The sequence below is a fragment of the Apodemus sylvaticus genome, chromosome 8, assembly GCF_947179515.1.
Source record: "Apodemus sylvaticus chromosome 8, mApoSyl1.1, whole genome shotgun sequence".
Lineage (NCBI taxonomy): Eukaryota > Metazoa > Chordata > Mammalia > Rodentia > Muridae > Apodemus > Apodemus sylvaticus.
Genome location: NC_067479.1, coordinates 74,939,230 through 74,962,562, shown reverse-complemented (window position 1 = coordinate 74,962,562; position 23,333 = coordinate 74,939,230). Strand labels below are relative to the sequence as shown.

General features: G+C 41.9%; 2 protein-coding genes, 1 long non-coding RNA gene and 1 other non-coding gene across 9 annotated transcripts in view; 1 reads left to right on the top strand and 3 right to left on the bottom strand.

Moving 5' to 3' along the window:
• The window catches only part of Supt16h (SPT16 homolog, facilitates chromatin remodeling subunit), a 35,076-nt gene extending 34,109 nt beyond the window's left edge, over positions 1-967 (bottom strand). The window contains exon 1 of the mRNA XM_052191550.1: positions 875-967. Within this exon, the coding sequence (XP_052047510.1) occupies positions 875-940 (66 nt within the window). The 5' untranslated portion in view covers positions 941-967. The remainder of the gene's footprint in view (positions 1-874) is intronic.
• A 350-nt stretch (positions 968-1,317) lies between these two features.
• Positions 1,318-9,210, top strand: LOC127691612 (uncharacterized). Its single transcript, XR_007979308.1, has 3 exons — positions 1,318-1,580; positions 6,173-6,418; positions 9,123-9,210. It is a non-coding gene; the product is annotated as an uncharacterized LOC127691612 (long non-coding RNA).
• The window catches only part of Chd8 (chromodomain helicase DNA binding protein 8), a 60,466-nt gene continuing 39,039 nt past the window's right edge, over positions 1,907-23,333 (bottom strand). For 4 of the 6 annotated variants that reach the window (XM_052191542.1, XM_052191543.1, XM_052191545.1 and 1 more), the window contains 24 exons: positions 22,741-22,884; positions 22,263-22,518; positions 20,888-21,098; positions 20,533-20,728; positions 19,827-19,994; positions 19,300-19,479; positions 19,045-19,155; positions 18,071-18,267; positions 17,632-17,831; positions 17,371-17,551; positions 17,207-17,296; positions 16,625-16,728; positions 15,282-15,411; positions 12,458-12,533; positions 11,709-11,763; positions 11,326-11,533; positions 9,893-10,101; positions 9,087-9,803; positions 8,728-8,879; positions 8,170-8,469; positions 6,653-6,766; positions 6,272-6,451; positions 5,775-5,891; positions 1,907-2,897 (listed from right to left, as the gene is read on the bottom strand). In XM_052191542.1, the coding sequence (XP_052047502.1) occupies positions 2,340-2,897; positions 5,775-5,891; positions 6,272-6,451; positions 6,653-6,766; positions 8,170-8,469; positions 8,728-8,879; positions 9,087-9,803; positions 9,893-10,101; positions 11,326-11,533; positions 11,709-11,763; positions 12,458-12,533; positions 15,282-15,411; positions 16,625-16,728; positions 17,207-17,296; positions 17,371-17,551; positions 17,632-17,831; positions 18,071-18,267; positions 19,045-19,155; positions 19,300-19,479; positions 19,827-19,994; positions 20,533-20,728; positions 20,888-21,098; positions 22,263-22,518; positions 22,741-22,884 (4,854 nt within the window). In that variant the 3' untranslated portion in view covers positions 1,907-2,339. The remainder of the gene's footprint in view (positions 2,898-5,774; positions 5,892-6,271; positions 6,452-6,652; positions 6,767-8,169; positions 8,470-8,727; positions 8,880-9,086; positions 9,804-9,892; positions 10,102-11,325; positions 11,534-11,708; positions 11,764-12,457; positions 12,534-15,281; positions 15,412-16,624; positions 16,729-17,206; positions 17,297-17,370; positions 17,552-17,631; positions 17,832-18,070; positions 18,268-19,044; positions 19,156-19,299; positions 19,480-19,826; positions 19,995-20,532; positions 20,729-20,887; positions 21,099-22,262; positions 22,519-22,740; positions 22,885-23,333) is intronic. The other 2 variants (XM_052191546.1, XM_052191548.1) reach the window with 2 other exon arrangements.
• On the bottom strand, positions 14,547-14,656 carry LOC127691734 (small nucleolar RNA U6-53/MBII-28). The gene has a single exon (XR_007979331.1). It is a non-coding gene; the product is annotated as a small nucleolar RNA U6-53/MBII-28 (small nucleolar RNA).

Here is a 23,333-nt window from a genome sequence, read left to right as displayed (position 1 = left end):
AAAAGATACATAAGTTTTTGTCTGATGAGGTAGTTTAACAACCGACTTCAGTAAAGGTACAATTTTATTTACTTAATGACGAGCTGATTGATAGGCCAGCTTGAAACTAGTCATTTTCCTGTTTCAACCTCAGAAATCATGAGATTATATGCAGGAGCCAAGAATGGAGAGGATCAATCAGTAAGATAGTTTACAAAGCTGAAACTGGAGTTGGTAAATTTTCAGAGCATTTTCTTTTTTTTTTTTAATAAGTTATATTTCCCCTCACTCACAAGGTTCACAGCCCAGACCTACGATAGACCGTTCGGACAGTTATGAAATCAATCAAACATTTGTGAAGTTAAGTAGCAAAAAAGTAAGTTTTAAATTTTAAAACAGGGAAACTGCCCAGCCTTTGGAGAAGCCCTAGAACTCCCACAGCGTTTTCCTCAACACGTGCCCCTGGTATGCTGCCGACATGGGAAACCAGTTTTGAGGCGTCCTATCAATTTAATTCTTAAGAGAGCCCGCAGGTTTCCAGCGCTGGGTCTATTACCCACGCAGGGCCTAACGTGAAGCAGCGGAGCGCGGGAGCAGCATTTCTCAACTCCAGCAGAGGCCCGCAAGCCGAGAGCGCCAAGAGCTCCGGGCACATCTTTCGCGCCCCTCTTTCCAGCAAACGGCAATTCTGGCGGGACCTGGGCGGACCGGTGTGGCTGCGCGGCGGGCCAGGAGCGTGCGGACCCCGCAGGCGCAGCGCGGCGCAGCGAGCCGGACGCTGCCAGGGCAGGCGGGAGCGCGGCGGTGCCGGAGATTTCGGGCTGAGGGGGGAAAAGGGCGCCGGGAAGCAGGCTATTATGGGATGTGGGGCTCCCGGGGGCGCTGGGTTCCTTACCCGCCAGTTACTGTACAGTCTCTTAACTCGCCGGTAGTACGCGTCTTTGTCCAGAGTCACAGCCATAGCCCTGGACGCCGCTTCCCGTCGGGCTCCGAGAATCACGCGAGGTCCCAGCTCCGCCACCCGCGCTCGGCCCGGAATCCCGCACTCTGTGACCCGGAAGTACCGACCGCCCGGTATCCCCTTCCGCTTCCGGGTCCCTATAACGTCGAAGATTTAAAAAGCAAAAAAACCAAAACCACAACTCGCTCCGTAGGGTAGCAGGGGAAGGGCAACAGAGAAGGACGCAAAAGTGGAGAAGTCAACAGAACGCAGTGCAGGTCGGTTTCGCGGGGCCTGGAACCTCTCTCCGACGCCAGAGGCTACCGTCACGTGACCCGCCCACTTTCTGAGCTCCAGGCGCTCCAAGCGGCAGGCAGAGGTGGGAGGGAAAGCAGAAAGAGCGGGACCCGCGTGCAGCCAGGCGCAAAGGAGTGAGTCCTCTGCCCCAGGGCGGGCCTGTGAATGCCAAGGGGAAGGTACTCTCAACCAAACACTGCAACCCAGAGGAATGGAGCCCGCCTTCGCAAATAAGCTGCGTGGTGGGCAGAAGCCGAGTTGGGCTGGTAGGGTGGAAGGAAACAAATGGTTCAAAGTGGCTCCTAAACTGTAGTTCTTTCCAGCTCCCCACCCCCGAAGACCTAAGTTAAGAAAGCATCCTTCAGTACGTATTTCGCTGTATTTCGTAAAAAGCAACATTGTTATCTTGATTAATTGAATATATATATATATACATATATATATATATGTATTTCTTGAAATTCATCCTCATCTAAGACTGTGGAGTACAACTCAAAATATTTTACTCTTGTTTCATTTTCCTGGCTTAAGCAAACTGGATAATCCACGATTATATATGCCTTTTGAGGAGTACAAATGACTTTTCTATTTGTGGTAACAGTATTGAACTGTAGGAGAATGATGTTTAAATTACCCAGCAAAAATTAGTACTTATATTGTGTTTAAGAAAACAACATAGGAAGAATGGAAAAGGATTAACTTAAATTTATTAATGCCAAGGGGAAGGAAGGTAACAGTTCCTGACCCTCCAGCTGTATCCACAGTTTGGCCAGGAACAGGCTCTGCCAGAGGCTAGGGCCAGCGCTACATAGTCTGTGGTTAAAGGAGGTGTCTGGGGAAGGGTGAGCACACCAGCTGCTCTAAGCTCCTTTGCTTCCCCAGAAATGAGGAAGTGGTCATTTATTATTTTTTATAGGAGTTCCCCTGCCCACCCAATCCTCTCAAAATTGGGAGAAATCGGGTACAAATTTCTTGGGTTTTTTTTTGTTTTTTGTTTTTTTCTTTTCACCTCCTGAAGTCTTGGGTTTCCCCATATTGTTCCCTGCCCCTCCCAAATTTCCAAAGTCCAAGGGCCAGAGTAAGGGATTCCAGCAGCCACCCAGCATGGGTCTATATTAGGGCCTCAGTCGTCAGCATCTTCACTGGAGTCTGAGTTGGCTGGCATCATAGGGTCATCAATGAGTGAGAAGTCCCTTTCTGAGCTATCATAGCCCTGAGATAAATCATCATCATCTTCGTCCTCCTCTTCATCATCGTCCTCATGCTGCAGTGTTGGTAACCGTAAGGAAGTACCAGAGGTGGTAGTAGCTGGTGAAGGGTAGCCAGTGGTTCTCAAGCCTGGGTGGTGATGGTGGTGATGGTGGGGGTGGGGGTGGTGGTGGTGATGAAGCATGGTGCTGGAGTCTACATGAGGGGACGCCGCTGCACCACCCATCACAAACGGCATAAAAGGCAGAGATGCAGAGGTGGCACTGCTGTGACCCAGAGACGACACAGACTGTAGGTTACTACTGCTGTGTTGAAAGGTGTTATGCAGAGATAGGGGCCCAGTGCTTCCACCCTGCATCAGGGCCATCATCTTAGAAAGGTCTGGCCTTGTCCTACGGACCCGTTTCTTGCTGTTCTCTGGTGCAATAGGCCCTGGCAAAACCCGGTTGAACGCAGTTTCAGCATAGTGACCCTGTGAGGTAGGAACAAAAGACAGTAAATAGATGGAGGTTGGGGGAGGGGAAAAGAGGAAAGATAGGACTTGACCCACAAACCACATGTGTCCCAGCTTGGAAATGCTTGCCTGATAGTATAATTTGGCTTGCCTGATGTTAATGGAGGTGTAATTGAGGGTGAAATCAATAATTTGATATTGATAGCCATGTGAACCATAAGGTTTCTTCCCCTGCTTCATATGACATCATGCTTTTCTGCAGCCTTTTTACAAATGTCCTTTTCATTGCTAGTAAGCGGTCTGAGTAAGACAGTAAATGAATCAGTCCACTTACAGAAAGACTGACTTGAGTATAGCCTGAGGGCAGCATGTTGGCATGGTCTATGTGTAGTGCGGCACAACTACACAGACATTTGCATTCATCCTCTGTTATTACTCAGGGGCAGGATCAGATAGCCAAGAAGAGTATGGGAAACTTCTCACCACCAAATTTAATACAAATTTTCCACATTGATTAAAAACATTACCTTTTGGGTGTGGTGGCTCATGCTCCGGGCCTTGGAGGGCAAGGCAGGAAAACTGCCAAGAGTCCAAGGATAACCTGGAATATACTTCTTTTTTTTCCCTCTTCTTTTTAAAAAAATAATTTTTAAAAAAGTCTGTCTATCTATCTATGCATACTATAGCTATCTTCAGACACACCAGAAAGGGGGGGGGGCTCAGATCCCATTACAGATGGTTGTGAGCCAACATATGGTTGCTGGGAATTGAACTCAAGATCTCTGAAAGAACACTCTCTCCAGCCCTTCCCTTTTGGTTTTTTCAAGACAGGGTTTCTTTGTAGCCTTGGCTGTCCTGGAACTCACTGTGTAGACCAGGCTGACCTCAAAGTCATAGAGATACAGCTGCCAATGCTTCCCTGAGTGCTGGGATCAAAGGTGTGTGCCACCATTGCCACCAATATAGTTATTTCTAAGCCAGATTCAGCTACTGAGTGAGATTCTGTCTCAACAACAAGTGAGACAAAAAGCACACACAAATCTCTACAATAAAATAAATCATATATCTGCTGAATTTTAAATGCTTTCTCTCTATTTTTATCACATTTAAAAAGATTGGAAACTACTATATTAGGACTTTTGCCCCATATAGGATGAATTAAACACTAAGCACAATTTGTATGTATATCTCTGGATACACCAAGACTTAAAATCCACACCTGAGACCCGACATGGAACATACCTTTTTGACTTGGAAAAGCAAACATTTAACACTTACGGCATGGAGTTTCAAATTATGATTACAATAATGTCTAGATTCCTGCGGGCCTCAGTAATAATGTAGCCCTAGAATCCCTGCCAATTTTACACTAATAGTTAAGAATTGTATCTGGCCAATGAGGCATATGTCTACAGTCCCAGGTATTGAGGAAACCTAGGGAGGAGGATCACTGCTGCCTACAAGTTTGGAGCTAGTCTGGACCATACAGTGTATCTTTCTGTTTTCTTCTGTTTTTTTTAAATGGGAGCAGGGGTAGCTCAGCAATAAGAGAGCACTGGTTACTTTTCCAGAGAACTTGGGTTGAATTCCCAATACCCTCATGGCAGCTCACAGCTGTAACTCCAGTTCCAGGACTTCTGACACCTTCATACAGAGATATATGTGCAGGCAAATAACCAATGAACATAAAATAAAAAACTAAAAAGTTTAAAAAAGTAATTTTATGGGGCTGGAGAGATGGCTCAGCGGGTAAGAGCACTGACTGCTCTTCCAAAGGTCATGAGTTCAAATCCCAGCATCCACATGGTGGCTCACAACCATCCATAAAGAGATCTGACACCTACAGTGTACTTACATATAATAAATAAATATTTTAAAAAAAAGTAATTTTATACTAATCATAAAATGATTTTCTATGGTGTCCTACAATCTTGTATATTATCTTATTGTATAATTTATATGAGAGTATTGAGAATGTATATGAGAGTTTACCAGAAATATGTATGGAGGTCAGAGGACAAACAACTGGAGTTGGTTCTCACTTTCCATTGTTATCTGTGCTCTAGGGTTTGATCAGACTGCCAGGCTTAGGTAATCAGTAAGCACTTTATCATCAGCCTGATGTGCTCACACGTTAAACTAAATGCACATTATCAAAGTGAATTCCTTTACATTTCAAAATTTCTATAATAATATATCATAAACTACTATATACTATATATAATGTGATAGTCTATAACTATATCATAAACTGTATCCATCATGTATAGTATATATACTATATATCATACACACACACACACACACACACACACACACGGTCTATAAGCTTGGTCTGAAATAGTTGACTAAAATTGATATTTATTTGGGGCTGGAGAGATGATGGTTCAGTGGTTAAGAGCACTCTCTGCTCTTCCAGAGACCCAGGTTGCATTCTTAGCATTCAGAACCATCTGCTCCAGTTCCAGATAATCTGACACCCTCCTCTGACCTTTAAGAGCATCAGGCATGCATCTTGTGTACAGACAGACATAACGACAAACACTCATATACTTAAAAGTAAAAATTAATAAAATTAAGTAAAATGTTTCTTGTAATTTTTCTATTAAATTTAAGACTATTTAGTTGATGATGTAACTCAATGATAAAATATTTAACCTAGTAAATTTAAGGTATTGGATTCAATCTTTAGTATTTACTCCAAAACACCCAATTTGAAAAAAGAAATTGCTTAGTTATATAGATGAGAAGAATAAGCCCTGATGCTTCAGAAACACCAATAACAGTATTCTGGAGAGTTGAAACTCAAAGCACACAGGGGAAAAAGATTAAAGGGCTGATCACTAGTGAATCTCTAAGAATGAGGACAGCATAATAAAAGTGCTATTTTCTCACCTTTTTCCCATTTCTAGAGTTGGCTGTTTGTACTGGTTCCATTCCCAAACAGTTCAATTCTGCCTTATTGTTTTTTTTACATCTTTGCCACTTCTGTTTTCTACGTTCCTCCATATACTGCAATAGAAAAGAATTGGTTACCCTAGAGAAATGGACTAATTATTGAGAATACTGATGTCTTCTGTTTGACAATAAAGCTGTCTTCTATAAGTCTTGTTTAGTCAAGAGTGGAAAACTGCTATTAAAGGGTTCTATTACTCCAAACTGAGTAATCTCTGGCATAGTTTGAGAGTGACTTTCTAAGCACTTAGTTGAAGAAGTGTCTGGGTATTTTAGTGTTTTAAATCTCTGAATACTTATAGGAAGTAATACTGAGTGTTACTATTCTTATTTTGTAGATGCAGAAACAGTGGTATAAAATATGGCATGCTTTCTTGATCTCATACACCTTAGTCACCAAGAGACTTTAAATCTGGCTGGATGGAACTGCCACTCACCGCTAGAAATCGGGGATCAACAGCAAACTCTGGATGACCCTGTAACCACATCTCCAGCTCCGCCCGGCGAGGGGCCTCATCACCCACCAGCAAAGTACCATCCACCTTATTGATGACAGGGATCCGGGTCTCCAGGTCCAGATCAAGGTGATTGGGCTCTTCCATGCACTCCACCTCCAGCTGCAAACCCAGAATCCACCCCCATGAGCACATACACTTCTTTGGAATAGGGAGGGAAGGGAAGCAGGGCCAATGGTAGTCATGAAGAAACTTAATCATTTGGTCCCTCAATCCCACCTGCCTTCAATTACTGATAATAAAAAGACCTTATCTAGTCACAAGGTAATTTAATCATGGGGTAACTGGTTTCCTACTACTTACCTCTACTAGCTTTTTCCTGTTCCCCTTCTTCTTATGAAACAGTGGATGTCCATCTCCCATTACACCATTAGCCATCAATCTATGCTTCTGGAATGTTAACTTCAATCCTTCTTCCTATGAAGACAAGCACCCACACAAGACATCACATGAAACATTCTTATAATAAGTAAAGATTAGACTTGGAGAACTTTGGCTATTTGACTGAAGAGCAGAAATCAGATATAGAATGAAATCTTTTCCTTAGAAAGATTTCATGCCTTTAATAGCCACCATACAGGTTTTCTTGTTCTCTTTGTAAAATCACATTCTATTTTTGAGATTATAAACATACTACCATCATGTCCCCCTCCCCTTTCCTGCCTCCAAACAATCCCATATACTTTTTCTTTCTTTCAAATTCATGGCCTCATTTTTCATTAATTGTTGTTACAAGCATATATGCTATTTGGATGTTTTCCACGGCTGATCATTTTATTATTAGATAACCGGTCAATGTGCACCTCCCTTGGAAGGACTAAAATTTTTCGATTCCTCAGCAACCTTTAATTGACCATAGTTCTCTTTAGTCTACTGTTGAGGTCCTGTGAGCCTTCCCTCTCTTCTGTGTTAGCATGTCTATTTGCTGCCCTCCTTGCTTGGTAGTTATATTGGTGAGACTTTTCGGTGTAGGTTTTCTCTTTCTCTCTCTCCTCTCAAGTATGTATTTACATATGTCAGTGGTTTTCAGCCTTCCTATATAGTTCAAGTTATGGTGACCCCCAACCATAAAATTATATTGCTACTTCATAAATGTGACTTTGCTAGTGTTGTGAATTAAAATGTAAATATCTTTGTTTTTCAGTGGTCTTAGGTGACCCTTATAAAATATCATTTTTTCCTCCAAAATTATGATTCTAATTGAACAACCTATGATTTCATTTAATTTAAATCCTTCCTTTACTCCATAGATTTTTTCCTAAATAGATTGTTGTGTACTCTGATTTTTCTTTTCTTTTTTATTTTTTTGAGACAGGGTTGCTCTGTGTAGCCCTGGCTGTCCTGGAACTCACTCTGTAGACCAGGTTGGCCTCGAACTCAGAAATCTGCCTGCCTCTGCCTCCCAAGTGCTGGGACTAAAGGCATGCGCCACCACTGCTCGGCTGTATTCTGATTTTCAAAGTTAGCTAACAAAATGTATATAAGATTTTATTATTGTTTTTTTCCAAGACAGAGTTTCTTGGTGTAGCCTTGGCTGTCCTGGAAATCTCTTGTAGACTAGGCTGGCCTCAGACTCAAAGAGATGCCCCTGCCTCTACCTCCCAAGTGCTGGGATTAAAGCCTTTTTCTTTTTTTCTTCTTCTTTTTTTTTGAGAGTCTCACTATATATAGTATATATAGGATGGCACTTACTAAACCTCGCATTCACAGTGACCCACATGGTTCTGCCTTCCAAGTGCTAGCATGCTTGCTATTAGTGAAACTAGTTAACAAGTCCCACCACTTCCCCTACTTCTTGGTGCCTTAAATGCTGAGCTTACATCTTTGATCTGAACCGTAAACTCTTTCTCATCCATGCCTCGCCGAAGTTTCGTAAACTGGGCTGCTGCTGTGGTGACTGCAGATGCTTCTTCCTCTACCATGGAAGCTGCACTGCTACTTCGTGGTGTGGGGACAGGGGAGTCCCCATATTCTCCTGGGGTCAAAGAAGGACTGTCTAATAAATGGTTGCCTGGCCCCAAACTTCCTCCTGTTGTCATTTCCTGGCTCCGGCGGTTAGGCCATTTCCCTGAGAGTACAGCCTGGCAGACGAGGTCAATGCGGTTTATCAGAACACGATCCTGAGTGGCAAAAAAGAATAGAAGATGTTTAGAGTCTGGATGCGATGCAATCCTCAGCTACCTAATCATGCTATTATTACCATAGCAGGTACAAAAGACTGAAAGGAGATAATACTATCACATCCATAAATAAACTATAGAATTTCTTAAAAACATAGGTAGTTCTAAACAAAGGAGAAACAAATACATCAACACTGTCTCTTACTCCTGTTAGATAGCACTGCTCCTAGACCCTGAATATGTAAATGAGACTGGTACCTTGGGCCATTCAGAGGCTCTTTGTCTTTCCTGCAGCAGCAGCAACTCAGGGGTCATTTGTTCTCCATCTTCATTCGGGAATCCATCTTGGGACATAGTAAGGGACAGAAGGCTCTCTTCATCATAGAGCTTTGGGCGGGACCGGTCAGCAGCTAGAGATCACACAGCATGTGTGAGCAAAGATAACAGAATAGTGTTAAATTGGAATGGTATTGTGAAGTAGACCCAATGAATAATAGAGGTACTTTGACATTTTATCAAATATAAACAGAAATCTCTCTGAAGAGGCTGCACCTTAAACAGAAGGGAAAGAGCAGAGCAGAGATAGGACAGGCCCACAACCTGTTACATGCACTCACTTAACTTCTCTTCCTTCTCATCTTCACTCTCATCAGTGCTGGAGCTGGAGCTGGATGAAGATGAAGAAGAAGAGGATGATGGTGACAACTTGCTCAAGTCCAGCTCAGAGTCTGAATCATCCTCATCCTCCAGCTTGACTGGTGGAACATTCCGGGACAGAGAGGCTGCATCTGAAGAGGCTACACGCATTTCATAGTCTTGTGGGGTGAGTCGGCTCCTAGCCACCACCTCATCCTCTAGCTTTAAAGTCAGACTCTCCAGACTGGGGACCTGAACAGCACTCTCCTCGGGTGACTTTTCAACAGGAGCATCTGGACGCAGGGGTGATGGTGAAGCAGTACGTGAGGTACACTGCTGGTGCAGCAGTGGAGTGGAGCATCTTGACAGGGATGCAGCTGATGCTCCTGCCTGATGGTTCTGCATATAATTCATACGGGCAGCCAGAAAAGAGAAGTCTGGGTCCTGCATGATGTTGCAGTCTGTTTGGCTCACCCCATGGCGGGCTGCTCCTCGTAGGAGCTCCCCATCGTGACGGACAGGTTCCCACCATTTGGGCAGTTCAAGACCTGGAGGCTGACACAATGCCAGTCGATCTTCTAAAAGGGGGTGGCATAAAACTTGTTCCCGTAAGCGTCGAAGCAATTCAATGCGGTAGAGAGTCCGTGAGGCTCTCTCTTCAGTGATGGGCTCAATGAACAGATTAGGATCTGGAGGTTCTGCAACCAACAGAGGTAAAAAAAGAAATTAACCACAGGTCGATCTGTTAACAACACAGACCCATTTACCCTAGATTCTACAACCTCACCATCACCAGCAGCTGGAGGAAGGCGGCACACTTGTCGACACATGGCCACAAAACCATGGAAGTACTTGGTAAGGCTTTCATCTGTTTTTTTGTCCAGGCGAGCAAAAGTGCGGAAGCGATCCCAGTGAAACTGCATGTTGTCAGGGTCGTACTCTACACCAAAGGTAGACACTACTCGATAGAAATCAGTTTGCTCACGCCTTGTCCATCTATGACAAAGACAGTAAAGCAACAGTGATCAGAAGACAGGAAACCTGGTGATTTTATAGAATAGTTTACAACATGTGAGTTACTAAGTGAAAAGGAAATGATGCAGGCAAACTCAACAGTGAGGACATCAGACAACTCTCTCTTATAAAGTGCATGCCGACTACCAGGTATACACAACTGTCTTCTCAGTATCATGCATCTTCTGTCCACCCCCTTCTGGCTCAAGACACTATGTCTATACCAAAACTAAATCCTTTTCATAATGAATTCCATCTCTGTTTTATTAAAAAGAAATAAAAAGGGGCCGGGAGAGATGGCTTAGTGGTTAAGAGTGCTTGTTGCTTTTGTACAGGATATGGGTTTGGTTCCCAGCACTCACACGATGGTAAACAACTATCCATAACTCCATTTCCAGGGAATCTGCTACTCCTGACCTCATTGGGCACTGGGCACGCATGTCAAAAATATACACGCATGCAGACAAATCAAGTATAACAAAATTTTTTTGGGCACGGTGGTACACACCTTTAATCCCAGCCCTTGGAAAGCAGAGGCAGGCGAGTCCAAAGACAGTCTAGTCTATATAGTAAATTCCAGGCCAGCTGGGGCCACATAGCCAACTCAGAATCAAAGCAAACAAAAAACCAAACCAAACCAAACAAACAAACAAAAAAAACCAGTAAACAGGATGGAGAGATCCCTTAGCAGTTAAGATTGCTTGCTGCTCTGCAGAAGTCCAACATTCATTTTCCAGCACCTCAAGGAGTGGCTTATAGATGCCTGAAACTATACAGCTCCAGGGCATCTAATGTCATCTTCTGGCCTCCACAAATAACTAAAAACAAGTGGAATTCACTCACACAGACACAGACTTGGGGGGAAAAGATCTTAAAGAATATCTACAATGGTATCGTCGTATTGTTTTGGCTGTTGAACCTAAGCAAATTGGTTTTTTCTTTCTTTGTTTTTATGTCAGTGGAAGGGATTTCTGAGCCCAAGACCTTCCTTTCCATGGAAAGTTTAAGTGCTGTGCCACTGAGCTATAATATCCCTAGCCCACAGCAAAGTTCTTAAGTACTAGATAGAGATGAAGGCAGTCAAGATGTTCCTGTTCCATCTGTCAGAATTTCAAGGAAATCACGCCTCCTATGCTTTTTCAGTACAGGACCCATAGCTTATGGAAATCTTAGAGGTCAGTCCAAACTCCTCGCTATACCACATACCGCTGTTGTTTTTCCCGCCTTGCGATTTCTTTGAGCTTAAAGGCTGCTTCACATCGTCGGCGTCTCCGGTCCCCACGTTCTGCAGCCTCTATCTTCATTTGTTCTCTCTTGTAGCTGCGTTGATAGGCTGTTACTAGGCGGCGAAGTCTAGCTGTGAGGGCAGAGCCTGGAGGCCAGAATAAATGCCCTGGCTGTTGAGTCACCTGGGCTGTGGAAAGAAAGTAGAATGAAGAAGGAAGTATGGAAAGAAGAGTAGAGATAGTATTTGGACTTTGGCCCATGAATAGGTAAAGCTTTTAGTTATCCCAGGAAAGGACATACTTTATAGTCAATGATCCCCCAACCTAACCCTTAAAAGGTACATTGTTTGATCTAGAATTTACCTTCATCTCCATCAATGACTGAGATCTCCTCATCCATCATCATCAAGGGATCACCCTAGAGAAGGAGATCCACCCCACAGGATGGAGGGGAGTGAAAGGGGAGAAGTTGGCACTCTGAAATCACTTTCTGGTGTATGTCCTTCTGGGGCACCAAGGGATAAGAAAAGTTTCTAATGAAAGGAACTCTCAAAAACTTAGAAAGCAACCGAAGAACAGAACAAGCAGAACCTGAGCAGTGAGTTCTTAGGGATTCGACCGATAACATCTGCTAACAACCAGCTGCAGTCCCCTCTCCTCCATAAACTAGCTTAGCCATGCCCTAAGGACAGCACCATAATCCTTGTCATTAATAGTTTACATTCTTATGATTAATGTATTTTTAAGTGTATGTGTGTGTGTCTGCTAATAAATCTATGCACTACATGATGCCCGGTGCCTGTGGAGACCAGAAGAGGGCATCATATCCCCTGGAACTGGAGTCAAGGACAAGTATGAGTAACATGTGGGTTCTGAGAATCAAACTTGGGTCCACTAGTAAAGCAGTCAGAGCTCTATAAGCATTGAACTGTCTCCCCAGCCCTTGTAGTTTACATTCTCATAGTTTCTATATTTTCCATATACACATATATTAGTATAATAGACATACTTCAAGTATAATTAGAATAATATACTTCAAGGTTCAAAGAATGGGATATGATAAAAAGATTTACTAATAATAGATTAAAGCTAAACTCAAAATAATTTCTTACCTCATCATCTGGGTCCTTTGGGGGACCCTGGAGGGGTTTATATTCAGGATCTTCACAATCCTTATCAAAGTCAATCCTAGGAGTATCCAGAAACAAAGAAAAAGATAATATATGTTCTATCACTAGGAGATCTGACCAAGCATACAATCCAACAAAGAATACTCTTTAATTTCATGCTAAGGAATGGGGGGGTGGGTGGGCAAGCTTCAAAACTATAGTTATGTTAAGAACCTCTTCTAGGGAACAACAAATAATTAGAAGCTGACAAAGTACATAACAAAATTGCCTGACTTGGACAAACAAAACTTTTTTTTTTGGATTTTTGAGACAGGGTTTCTCTGTGTAGCCCTGGCTATCTTGGAACTCACTCTGTAGACTAGGCCGCCCTCAAACTCCGAAATCCGCCTGCCTCTCCCTCCCAAGAGATGGGATTAAAGGTGTGCACCACCACTGCCTGACTTTTTTTTTCTTCTTTTTTCAAACAAAACTTTTAACCGTTTTTTAAAAATAAGTTTTTATGTGTATGGGTGTTCTGACTGCATACATGCCTGTGTACTATGTGAGCAGTTACAGATGGTAGTTACCATGTGGGTCCTGGGAACTGAATCTGGATTATCTAGTGTTCTTAGCCTCTGAACATCTCCATTTCTCTGGCCCTAACCTTTTGGGACAAAATCTTACCAAATGATTGCTAAGGCTAGTCTTAAACAGACAGGTTCAAATAATCTTTCTGATTTGAGCCTCCAGACTACCTGGACTACAGGTACATGCTACTATAGCTAGTAGGAAGTCAAACACGCCAATCCACACACTTCCCTTTTTATTGTTAAATTACTTTTTTCTTCCCCTCAACGATCTGCCACTTATTAATTTTGCATGGTTTATATGTTTAAACTTAATTTTATGTTCATTGGTGTGAGAGTGTCAGATCCTCTGGAACTGGAGTTACAGTTGGGAAGTCCCATATGGGTGTTGGGAACTAAACCTGATCCTCTAGCAGCCAATGTTCTTAACTGCTGAGTCATCTGTCCAGCTTTTCTCCCCATCTTAAAGAATTATTTTATGAGCCGGGCAGTGGTGGTGCACACCTGTAGTCCCAGCACTTGGAAGGCAGAGGCAGGCGGATTTCTGAGTTCGAGGCCAGCCTGGTCTACAGAGTGAGTTCCAGGACAGCCAGGGCTACACAGAGAAACCCTGTCTCGAAAAACAAAAAACAAAAACAAAAAAAGAATTATTTTATGTGTATGTGTGAGTACCTGAATGCATGTTTGTGCATTAAGTGAACGCCAGTTGTTGGGAAGGATATAAAATCCCTTAGAACTGGAGCAGGCAACTGTGAGCTACTATGTGAGTAGTGAAACTAAAACTGGGTCCTTCAGAAGAGCAGAAAGTATTCTTTTTTTTTTTTTGGATTTGGTTTTTTCGAGACAGGGTTTCTCTGTATAGCACTGACTGTCCTGGAACTCACTCTGTAGACCAGGCAGGTCTCAAACTCAGAAATCCACCTGCCTCTGCCTCTCTCTACCTCCCAGAGTGCTGGAATTACAGGCGTGGGCCACCACGGCCCGGCTAGCAGAAAGCATTCTTAACTACTGAGCCATCTGTGTTGGCTAGTTTTATATCAGCTTGACATAAACTAGAATCATGTGAGCAGAGGGAACGTCAATGGAGAAATGCCTCCATAAGACAGGACTGCAGGCAGTGAGATGGGAGAGGGCCGAGTCCATGCTGTGTGACTGCCTGCAGATTCTTGTCCTGCTTGAGTTCCTGCCTTCAGAGCTTTTGATGATAACTATTACATGAAATTGTGAATAAAATAAACCCTTTCCTAAGTTGCATTTGGTCATGCTTCATCACAGCAATCCTAACCTCCAACTAAGACACCATCTCCCCACCCTGCCATACCCTATTTATATTTTTTTAAATGTATTAATTTTCTCTACTTTACTTGTAAGCAGAAGGGTTACAGAATGATCTGCAATGAGTACATTTCTTTTGGTGGTCCTATACCAACCAGAGTAAAGATGTGATCAACAGTCTTGGTTGCACGAAAAATTATAGTCTTAAACAAAACTCATCATTGCACAATGTCCCTCAGGTCTCCACATGAGAAGTTTTGTTAAACTCACTGGCACCCAGACCAGGGCAACACTGCCCTACCTGGTGACTCAGTATTAGCATGGCAACTCATCATTGGGACATAGTCACAGGCAAAATGAGTACTTTATGTGTCAGATACCATAGGGAGATGACAAGGTAAGGCCAAAACTGTCTGAAGCTCTGCAATACAAGTAACATATGAAAACAGTTGTCTTTTTATTTTTTTTTTTAAATCGTTTATCTTCCCAGTTACTAAACTATATAGCTATACAGAAATCACTGCATAAACCTGGGAATAACACAGATGCTCACCTGCAGTTATGGCAATGTGTGATTTAGGGCAGTGTCTGAGCTCTAATCTGCTGGCCCTATTCTTGAGTAAGAATGTATCATACAGAGAAATATCTACCATTAAGAATACTAGTAATGGGCCTGGCATGGTGGCGCACACCTTTGATCCCAGAACTTGGGATGCAAAGTAGGTAAATCTCTGAGTTTGAGGTCAGCCTGGTCTACAAAACAGGTTACAGACAGCCAGAGAGACCTGGAACTCTGCGAGACCATGTCCCAAAACTAACTAACTAACTAACTAACTAACTAACTAACTAACTAACTAAGGCAAAACAAAAAGGAATCCTACCATCAGTCAAGCCTAGAGTTATGTAATATCAGCACAAACAACACAGAACAGATACAGAGGTGAAAAAAGGTAGCCCATGCTTACCCTTCTACTAGGTCAGAGAAATTATCCAATACTCTATGTTCCGCCGCAATGGCTTTGTCATCTGGCCTGCCCGCCTTTTCCAGGAAGCACAAGGCAGGGTCTGCCCTCATGGTATTGTATTTCTCATAGCCTAAAAGAACAAGGGCCATAGATAAAGAAATTCAGATTTATTTTGTCTGTGCTTTTTTATGTACTGTCAGAGTCATTAGATTATATGGGCTACTTTGCTCTTAATAAAATGTATAATTCGTATAAGTGTTACTCGTAGGGTATTTATAATTTCTATAATTTTCATGTAGTGATTGACAATAATTTAATCAGTAAATCATCTTAAGGTGACTTGTCTATATAGTCATATAAGTGATAGTCTTTAGATCATCATTCTTAGTACAGAGATGAAGAAACTAGTAGCCCAATAATCTATGGATTTTGTCACACACACACACACACACACACACACACACACACACACACACTCGCAAATGAAGAAAAAGAAACATGCTTGAAAGTATCAGTGTGTACTTATACTGAACTCTTCTACAATTTCTGTGTCTTACTAGTAAATCAATGCCCACTCTTATTCTCTCTCTCCCTCCCTCCCTCCCTTTCTTTGTTTTGTTTTGTTTTCTTTGTTTTGTTTGTTTGAGATAGGGTCACTTTGTGTAGCCATGGATGGTCTGGAACACATTCGATCGGCTTGTCTCTGTATCCCAGTACTGGGATTAAAGGTGTGTACCACCATTCCTGCCTAGGTTACTTTTTTTAAAATCCCATTAGATTTCTCAAGAACATGAAATAAATACCTTTATTTTAGGAAGTTTAAAAAAAAAAAAAGCTATGGCTAAGAAAATACAGTCAAGTATATCACAGGATGAAGCTAAAATTCACTGGTTTTAATGCCTGGAATTTCTTATTGGCAAAAATTACTAAGAAATTAGTACTCACTGTTACCTCAGACCACTAAACCTTTAGACAAGTGAGACATTTACATAAATAGGATTGTTTGAGCATACCTTAAGAAAAGTCACTGGTTATTAAAAGGGCTTGACATATATTACTTCTTCTGACTTGCAGAATCTTAACGTAGATCCCATAATACATAGAGAGGTAACATAATAGTTACCATGATTAGAGGACAGAAAAAGCTTCCTGCCTTTGATTTAGCTATCCTTCTGGAATTCCTTGAACATTTGACTATAGAACTAAGTAGTTTACTACAGACATTTAAGAACTAGTTTCTTAAACACAAAATTTCTGGTAATGAATTCACAAACATTTTGTTAAATGTATTATCGCTTAGCACACATCTTCAATACAAAAGCAATATGGGAGAAGGTACCTACCATGCTTAAAAACACCGATGAGCAGGGATTTGTCAGCCTCACTATCCCACCATGCTGTTGGAACCTCCAGCTGATCCACCACTGGGAACCATATGTCAATCTCACTGAATGTATAAGTCAGTAAACAATGTTAGAGATAGAAGTAGAAGTGATAATCCTTCAAAAGATTATTAAAGGTCACTTGTTTTATACTTTAAATGCTTATGATTCTGCCATATTTTCATGAACTAGTGCTAAATGTAGGAATACAGGCTGGCATAGAGATTTTAATTATCAGATATCTCAAAGACAGTATAGAAAGAAGTAAGCAAACCTGTCACTCCTGGAGTAAGGAAGGAAATAAAATACAAGAATGAGGAAATAAAAAGTGAGGCTGTCGAGGTGGCTCATTACATAAAGGCACTCACAACCAGGACCAGCAACCTGAGCTCAGTCCCTAAAACCCACCCAGGAGAGAAACTATCCTGGCAATTTTTCCTATGAGTGTCACATGCATGTTGTGCATGTCCCTGTCCTCCCACAACACAAAATAATAGACAGACAGACAGATGAGTGTATGGTAAATAAAGAAAGAAACGTTACCTGGCTATGGCGCCCCCTAACACCTTCTCTGCTTGGTCTCCAATAACCTCCTGTCTCAGATAGTACAGCATCCGTACTCTCAACAGTACCCTGAAGGAACAGACAGATACCTTAGCAACAGTGTAACAAGCCTTCATGGGGACTCATCTGAATAGTATTCTTACTTGTTACACTGATGTTTCAAATGCTTCTTATAACTCTCATCTTGGAACAGAGTATCAGGGTTATATTTCCGGATCCAGTCTGCCTTATGAATGTCAAAAGTACTTTGTGACTTAACTTTTTTCCCCTTACGCCCACGGGGCACAGGGATAGACAGACCTGGAAAAGGGGAGACACCAAAGACTTGGATTGAGAAAAACCCTGACACCTGAAAATGACTATATACCCTGCAGAAAGATGAAAAGGTAGGAGTTGATAATTACCTGAATGATTCTGCAATTCTTTTGTCTTGCCATTTTCAGCAGGGCTGATCAAGTCCCAAATGAAGCTTTTGATGTTTTCATCCCCACGGTAGTGTAGAAGACAGTATACAAGGATGGCACGGCATATTGTCTCCACATCTCTTTCAGTCATGCGCCGCTTAAATCGTCCATGAGACAAAATATCTCTCCAACGCCCCCAACTAACAAAACAGGAAAAGCAAGCAACACAAATATTTTGGAGGAAATTCAAATTCAGTGATACTTCCCTGGCTCCCAGAATTGCTACCTCCTCCAAAAGGAGGAACAGAAGCTCCCTCACAGGCAAAGTGTCTTTTATGTGATGCTTCTTTGCCACATTGTCCATTATGAAAGTCAACAGGGAGTCAGGAGTCAGTCAGCATGTAGATGCCCCACTGCTCATGGCAAGTTGCATTCTTACCCATATACCAGGAGATGTTTTTCTACCCGAAAACAGTCAGTGCGCCCATAGGTGTGATGGCGGTCATGTCTTCGGGAACGCGGCCGTTCATCATCTTCACTTTCCAAATCAGAAAACTCAACCAGGTCATCATCTTTCAGAGTGCTAAAGTGTCTAGTCTGTTTCCGAACTCGAGGTGTGTCAATCACTAAGTTATTCTATGTAGAAAAAGGACATATAACTATGATATTCTCATATGACATAATCTCAAATATTTGCGTATTATCAAAGTACTCAAATTTTTAGAGCATGTAAGACAATGTACAAGGCAGGCTCAGGAAGAAAAAGTGGTTGACAATTGTGGTAGTTTAAATAAGAATGACCACCGTAGGCTCACAGCTTTGAATGCTTTGTCACTGAGAACTGGCACTATTAGAAAGGATAAGGCCATGAGGCCTTGTTGGAGGAGGTGTGTCCCTTGGAATGAGTTTAAGCCTGGTCAAGTGTTCCTCTTTTCCTGCTGCCTTTGGATCCAGATGAAGAAGGTTGAGCTACCACGTTGACCTGCACACCACCATGCTCCTGGCCATGGTAACAATGGACTAAACCTCTGAAACTGTAAGCAAGCACCACCTTAATACTTTCCTTTATAAGAATTGCAGTGGTCATGGTATTTCGTCACATCAAAAGAACAGTGACTAAGACAACATATAAGTTTAGACAGGGTTTTTCTGTGTGTAGCCCTGGCTGTCCTGGAATTCAAAGATTAGCCTGCCTTTGCCTCCCAGGTGCTGGAATTAAAGATGTGCGCCACCTTCACCTGGATAACATCTAAGTATTTTTAAAGGGTATCCGAGGTAGAGAAAGTTTCCAAAACCTTTGCGGTATAATACTGCACCATAAGCTTCATTTAGCATTAAAGAATTGGAACTGCTCAAGAGTGCAAGTACTTTTGTCTTCTACAGTACCTCCCCTCACAGGAAAGGTGAGCTTACCTTACTATTCAGCAGGTCCATGTCTAGGTCTGCCTTTTTGGCCCATTTTTGCCAAAAGTTTGGATCATCCAGGGAAATATCTGTCCTATTTTCAGAAGCAACAAAGCTTGCCTAGGGAGAGACAAATATAGAATAAAGTTAGCTACAATGATTTTATGCACACTGGGAAATTAACAAGTATTTAAAAATGTTTCAATCTTAGAGGTTGCTGTCTTCATCTCTGTCTGCCCACGTGGGATCTGTCACAGAACTTACCTTGGCAAAAGTAGACCCTTTCCCTTCAGACTCAATAGTGATGGTTGTGGTCCGTCTCAGCAAGATCTGATCTATGTCCTCTTCACAAAACTTAGAACCCTCATCGTCTTCCTCCATTATGGCCGCATATGCGCCTTTCCTTAAGAGATCTTCAATCTCTTTCTTGGAGAACTGTTGAATCTAAAAAATCCAAGTCAAAGATAAAAATGTTACAAAAGGAATAATGTCTTGTTGACATTTTATTGTACTGTAAGAAATAATCATCAGTACAGTTACTGATAATCTAAACAAGGTAATCACATTTTTGTGCAAAAATTGCATTTGGGCGGGTAAGATGCCTCAGCAGGTGCTGACTGCAATATGAGTCTGGTGATTGAACTCCATCTCTAGAACTCACTCGTGTAGAGGTGGGAGGAGAACTGACTCCACACGTGCATGCACATGTGCACAAACATACACCCAGTAACAATTCTCAAGTAATTGCTTTTCTCTCCTATTATTATGAACCAACTTATCTACAGACTTACTCCAGTAATGTTTCCATCCCGACCACTCATGGATTGAAGCACAGCTTTATCCAATCCCAATTTGAGGCTAGCTTTATCAAACATTTCTCTCTCATAGGAATTACGAGTGATGAGTCGGTACACCTTCACAGCTTTGCTCTGTCCAATTCGATGACAACGTGCTTGGGCCTGATTAAAAAGAGAACAAAGAGATACATAATATTAAGCCTTCTGCACACTCAAAATCAAGTCAATTTCAAAAAGAAATTTCTGCCACATCTTGTGGAATGGGAGTCAGCAAACTGGCTTGTGTGTTTACCTTTTTCTATAAATGACATTTATTTCAAACACATTCATTTACATGTTGTCCATTGCTGCTTTTGTGACAAAGGAGAAGAGGTGAGGAGTGGACACAAACAACGGACCCCAAAGCCTACAACATTTTGTATTAGTTTTTTTGTTGTTGTTGTTCAAGACAGGGTTTCTCCTGTAGCGTGACAGTCCTAGAACTTGCTCTATAGTCTAGGCTGGCCTTGAGATCTGCCCAAGGCATACGCCACCATCACATTTACAGGTTCTTAAACCATGTTAGCGGACTCCTGAGCTGGCTGCCACCTCTAGGTCAACAATTCCCTCTTCCTTGGAAGAAGGGCTTTTCAGAGATCATGATCTTATTAAGAACCTCTTGGATTAGGCAGGTAGTTGGTAAGAGAATAATTTCCTTTACCTGCAGGTCATTCTGTGGATTCCAGTCTGAATCAAATATAATACAGGTATCAGCAGCTGTAAGATTAATACCAAGTCCACCAGCACGGGTACACAGCAAGAAGACAAAGCGGTCTGAGTCAGGCTTACTAAAGCGGTCAATAGCAGCTTGTCGAAGGTTGCCTCTAACTCGCCCGTCAATACGTTCATATAAGTACCTGTTGAAGGGGGCAGGTGTCATAAGGGGAAAGTGGCTACGCAGAAGATCGTGCATGTGTCAAGCAAACATTCTTCCCCTGAGCTGTATCCAAACTATTCTTAAAGTTTTATGAAAGTTATAATAACCACAAGACATTTTAGAATGACCCATTTCCTACCTCCTCTGGATCAGATAATCCTCCAGAATATCTAGACAGCGTACCATCTGGGAGAAGATCAGAACTTTATGGCCACCAGCTTTAAGCTTTGGAAGTAACTTGTCAATAAGAACTAACTTGCCAGCTGATCGAACCATGGCCTGCAGGTGGAAATCTTGAGGTATAATATGGCAAGCTTCCCGAAATTCCATCAGGATTTTCTCTTCTGCGCCTGCAAATAAAATAGGCAAAGTTAATGTTGTAAACAAGTGAAAACATGTATTCTTATTTAAGACAGTGGCTTGAAGTAAATAGTCAAAGAAAAAAGTTTTTGTGTCCTCTCTTCTACAGCACAGAGTTTCTCTGTGTAGCCCTGGATGGCCTCAAAATTCTCAGAAATCTGTCTGCCTCTGCTTCTGGAGTGATGGGATTAAAGGTGTGTGCCACCATACTCAGTTAAGTAGTATCACCTTTTACCCTCCCCTCCAGCCTTCCTCCCTCTAGACACACGCACACGAACCCATGTGAATATGAGCCCAGGATCATGCTCACGTTCACTTGGAAGCCAAAGTAGGATGTCAGGTGTTCTGTTCTACGATCCTCTGCCATCGTCTACTGACAGAGGGTCTCATACGAAACAACCTGGAGCTAGGCTGGCACCTAGCAGTCCTCTTATTTCTACTCCAACTGGCATTTAAGGTGTGAGTGGCCATACCCAATTTTTTATATGGGTACTGGGAGTTCAAATTCAGGTCCTGATGCTTGTGCAGCGAATGCTCTTGCCCATCTCTTTTAACAGTAATATCAACATTTCTCATAAAAAGTCCAGCAACAAAACATCCAAACTAATCTTCTATTTTTCTATAAAACACATTCTAAGGCAGCACTTTCTTGAATAAACTGAATTTTAAAAGCACGTAAATAACATGTACAAGAACTAAAATGGAACATACCTATTCCCCAACCCCGAATCCAAAATGAAGTGTCAGTAAGAAATTTTATCCAGAACAAAGAATAACTTGAGTTATTATTCATGAAATAGTACATAGAAAATTCTATTCAATTTGGGGAATTATATAACACTAAGGAAGTAGAAATGATAAGAGAAGGTGGTTGGCAAGCTAGCTCAACAGATAAAGGTGCTTGCTGTGTAAGCCTCATCTCTGTAACCCACAGGAAAGGGGATGGATGGAGAGAACAGACTTTACAGAATTGTCCTCTGTACAGAATCACCCTCTGAACTCCACACGTGAGCTGTGGCACTCAAACACAGAAGAACTAAAACATAAAATACCCAAATCTTTTTTTTGAAAAGAGACTCCTTTCCTAAGCCACTGCCCATATCCCAGTTTGGCTCAGTCAATGTACTGTTCTATCTAAGGCTTAATTCCCTCACCGTTGATGAGGTATGGGTGGTTGCAGCACTTGCGTAACTCCATCATCGTGTTGAGTAGATTAGGCATATTGGTATGCCCTGCCCCTTTGGAAAGGAAGGAGAAATTCTTCTCTAAAATAGCTCTGTAGTACTTCTTCTGGATATTGGTTAGTTCTACTTCAATAATAGTTTCCTGTTTGGGAGCCAAATTTTTTTCAACATCCTCTTTGAGTCTTCTCAGCATCATTGGCTTTAGAATGGCCTGAAGCTTTTGAACCTGTGGTTCATTATAAAGAGGAAAAGAAATCACTCACCTTACTTACATTATGTCATTAAGAGGAAAAGAAACAAGATTATATGGAAACACAGGAAAATAGTTACCCACCATCTGAAGACTACAGATAATGAATGCCACAAATGATAAGTGGCATTAAGTATTATTTATTACCTCAGTAAGGCCCGAGGCAGTAAATAATACCTCATCAGACAGATGGCTTACCTGCTCCTCGGTCTTGAGATCCCCAAAATCCTTAAGGAATTCTGATTCTGAGGGGAACTGAGAAGGTTCCAAGAAATGAAGTAGGCTGAACAGTTCCTCTACAGTATTTTGTAATGGTGTCCCTGTGAGTAACACTTTATGCTCCTGTGAGAAGAAAATTTGCAGAGATCCCATCAAGTATACAGTTAGTTTTAGTTTATCTACTGGTAGTAGATCAGATTTCTGTCTTAACTTTTCTTTTTCTTGATTACTTATAGATTAACAAAAACAATTTAAGAAATGACCTTATCTAACATATAGAAACTAAATGAATATTGACTTAAGCAAAATAATGTATTAGTAACTCATATTACACTATTTCTAAATTCATGTCTTTCCATATTCAACCTAATGTGCCTCTCTGTGGAATGTTTCCATGGTGGACTAAAGAAACTGTAGTTTCTTGTAGTAAGGCTCGCCCCCTTGAATTCAGGCTTCCCTTTTGGCTAGCTCTGACAAAAACAAACAAACAAACAAACAAACAAACAGACAAACAAAAAACACTGAGGCTCAAGGCTTCTGCAGCTCCCCTTGACCCTTTTCAATACTGTCAT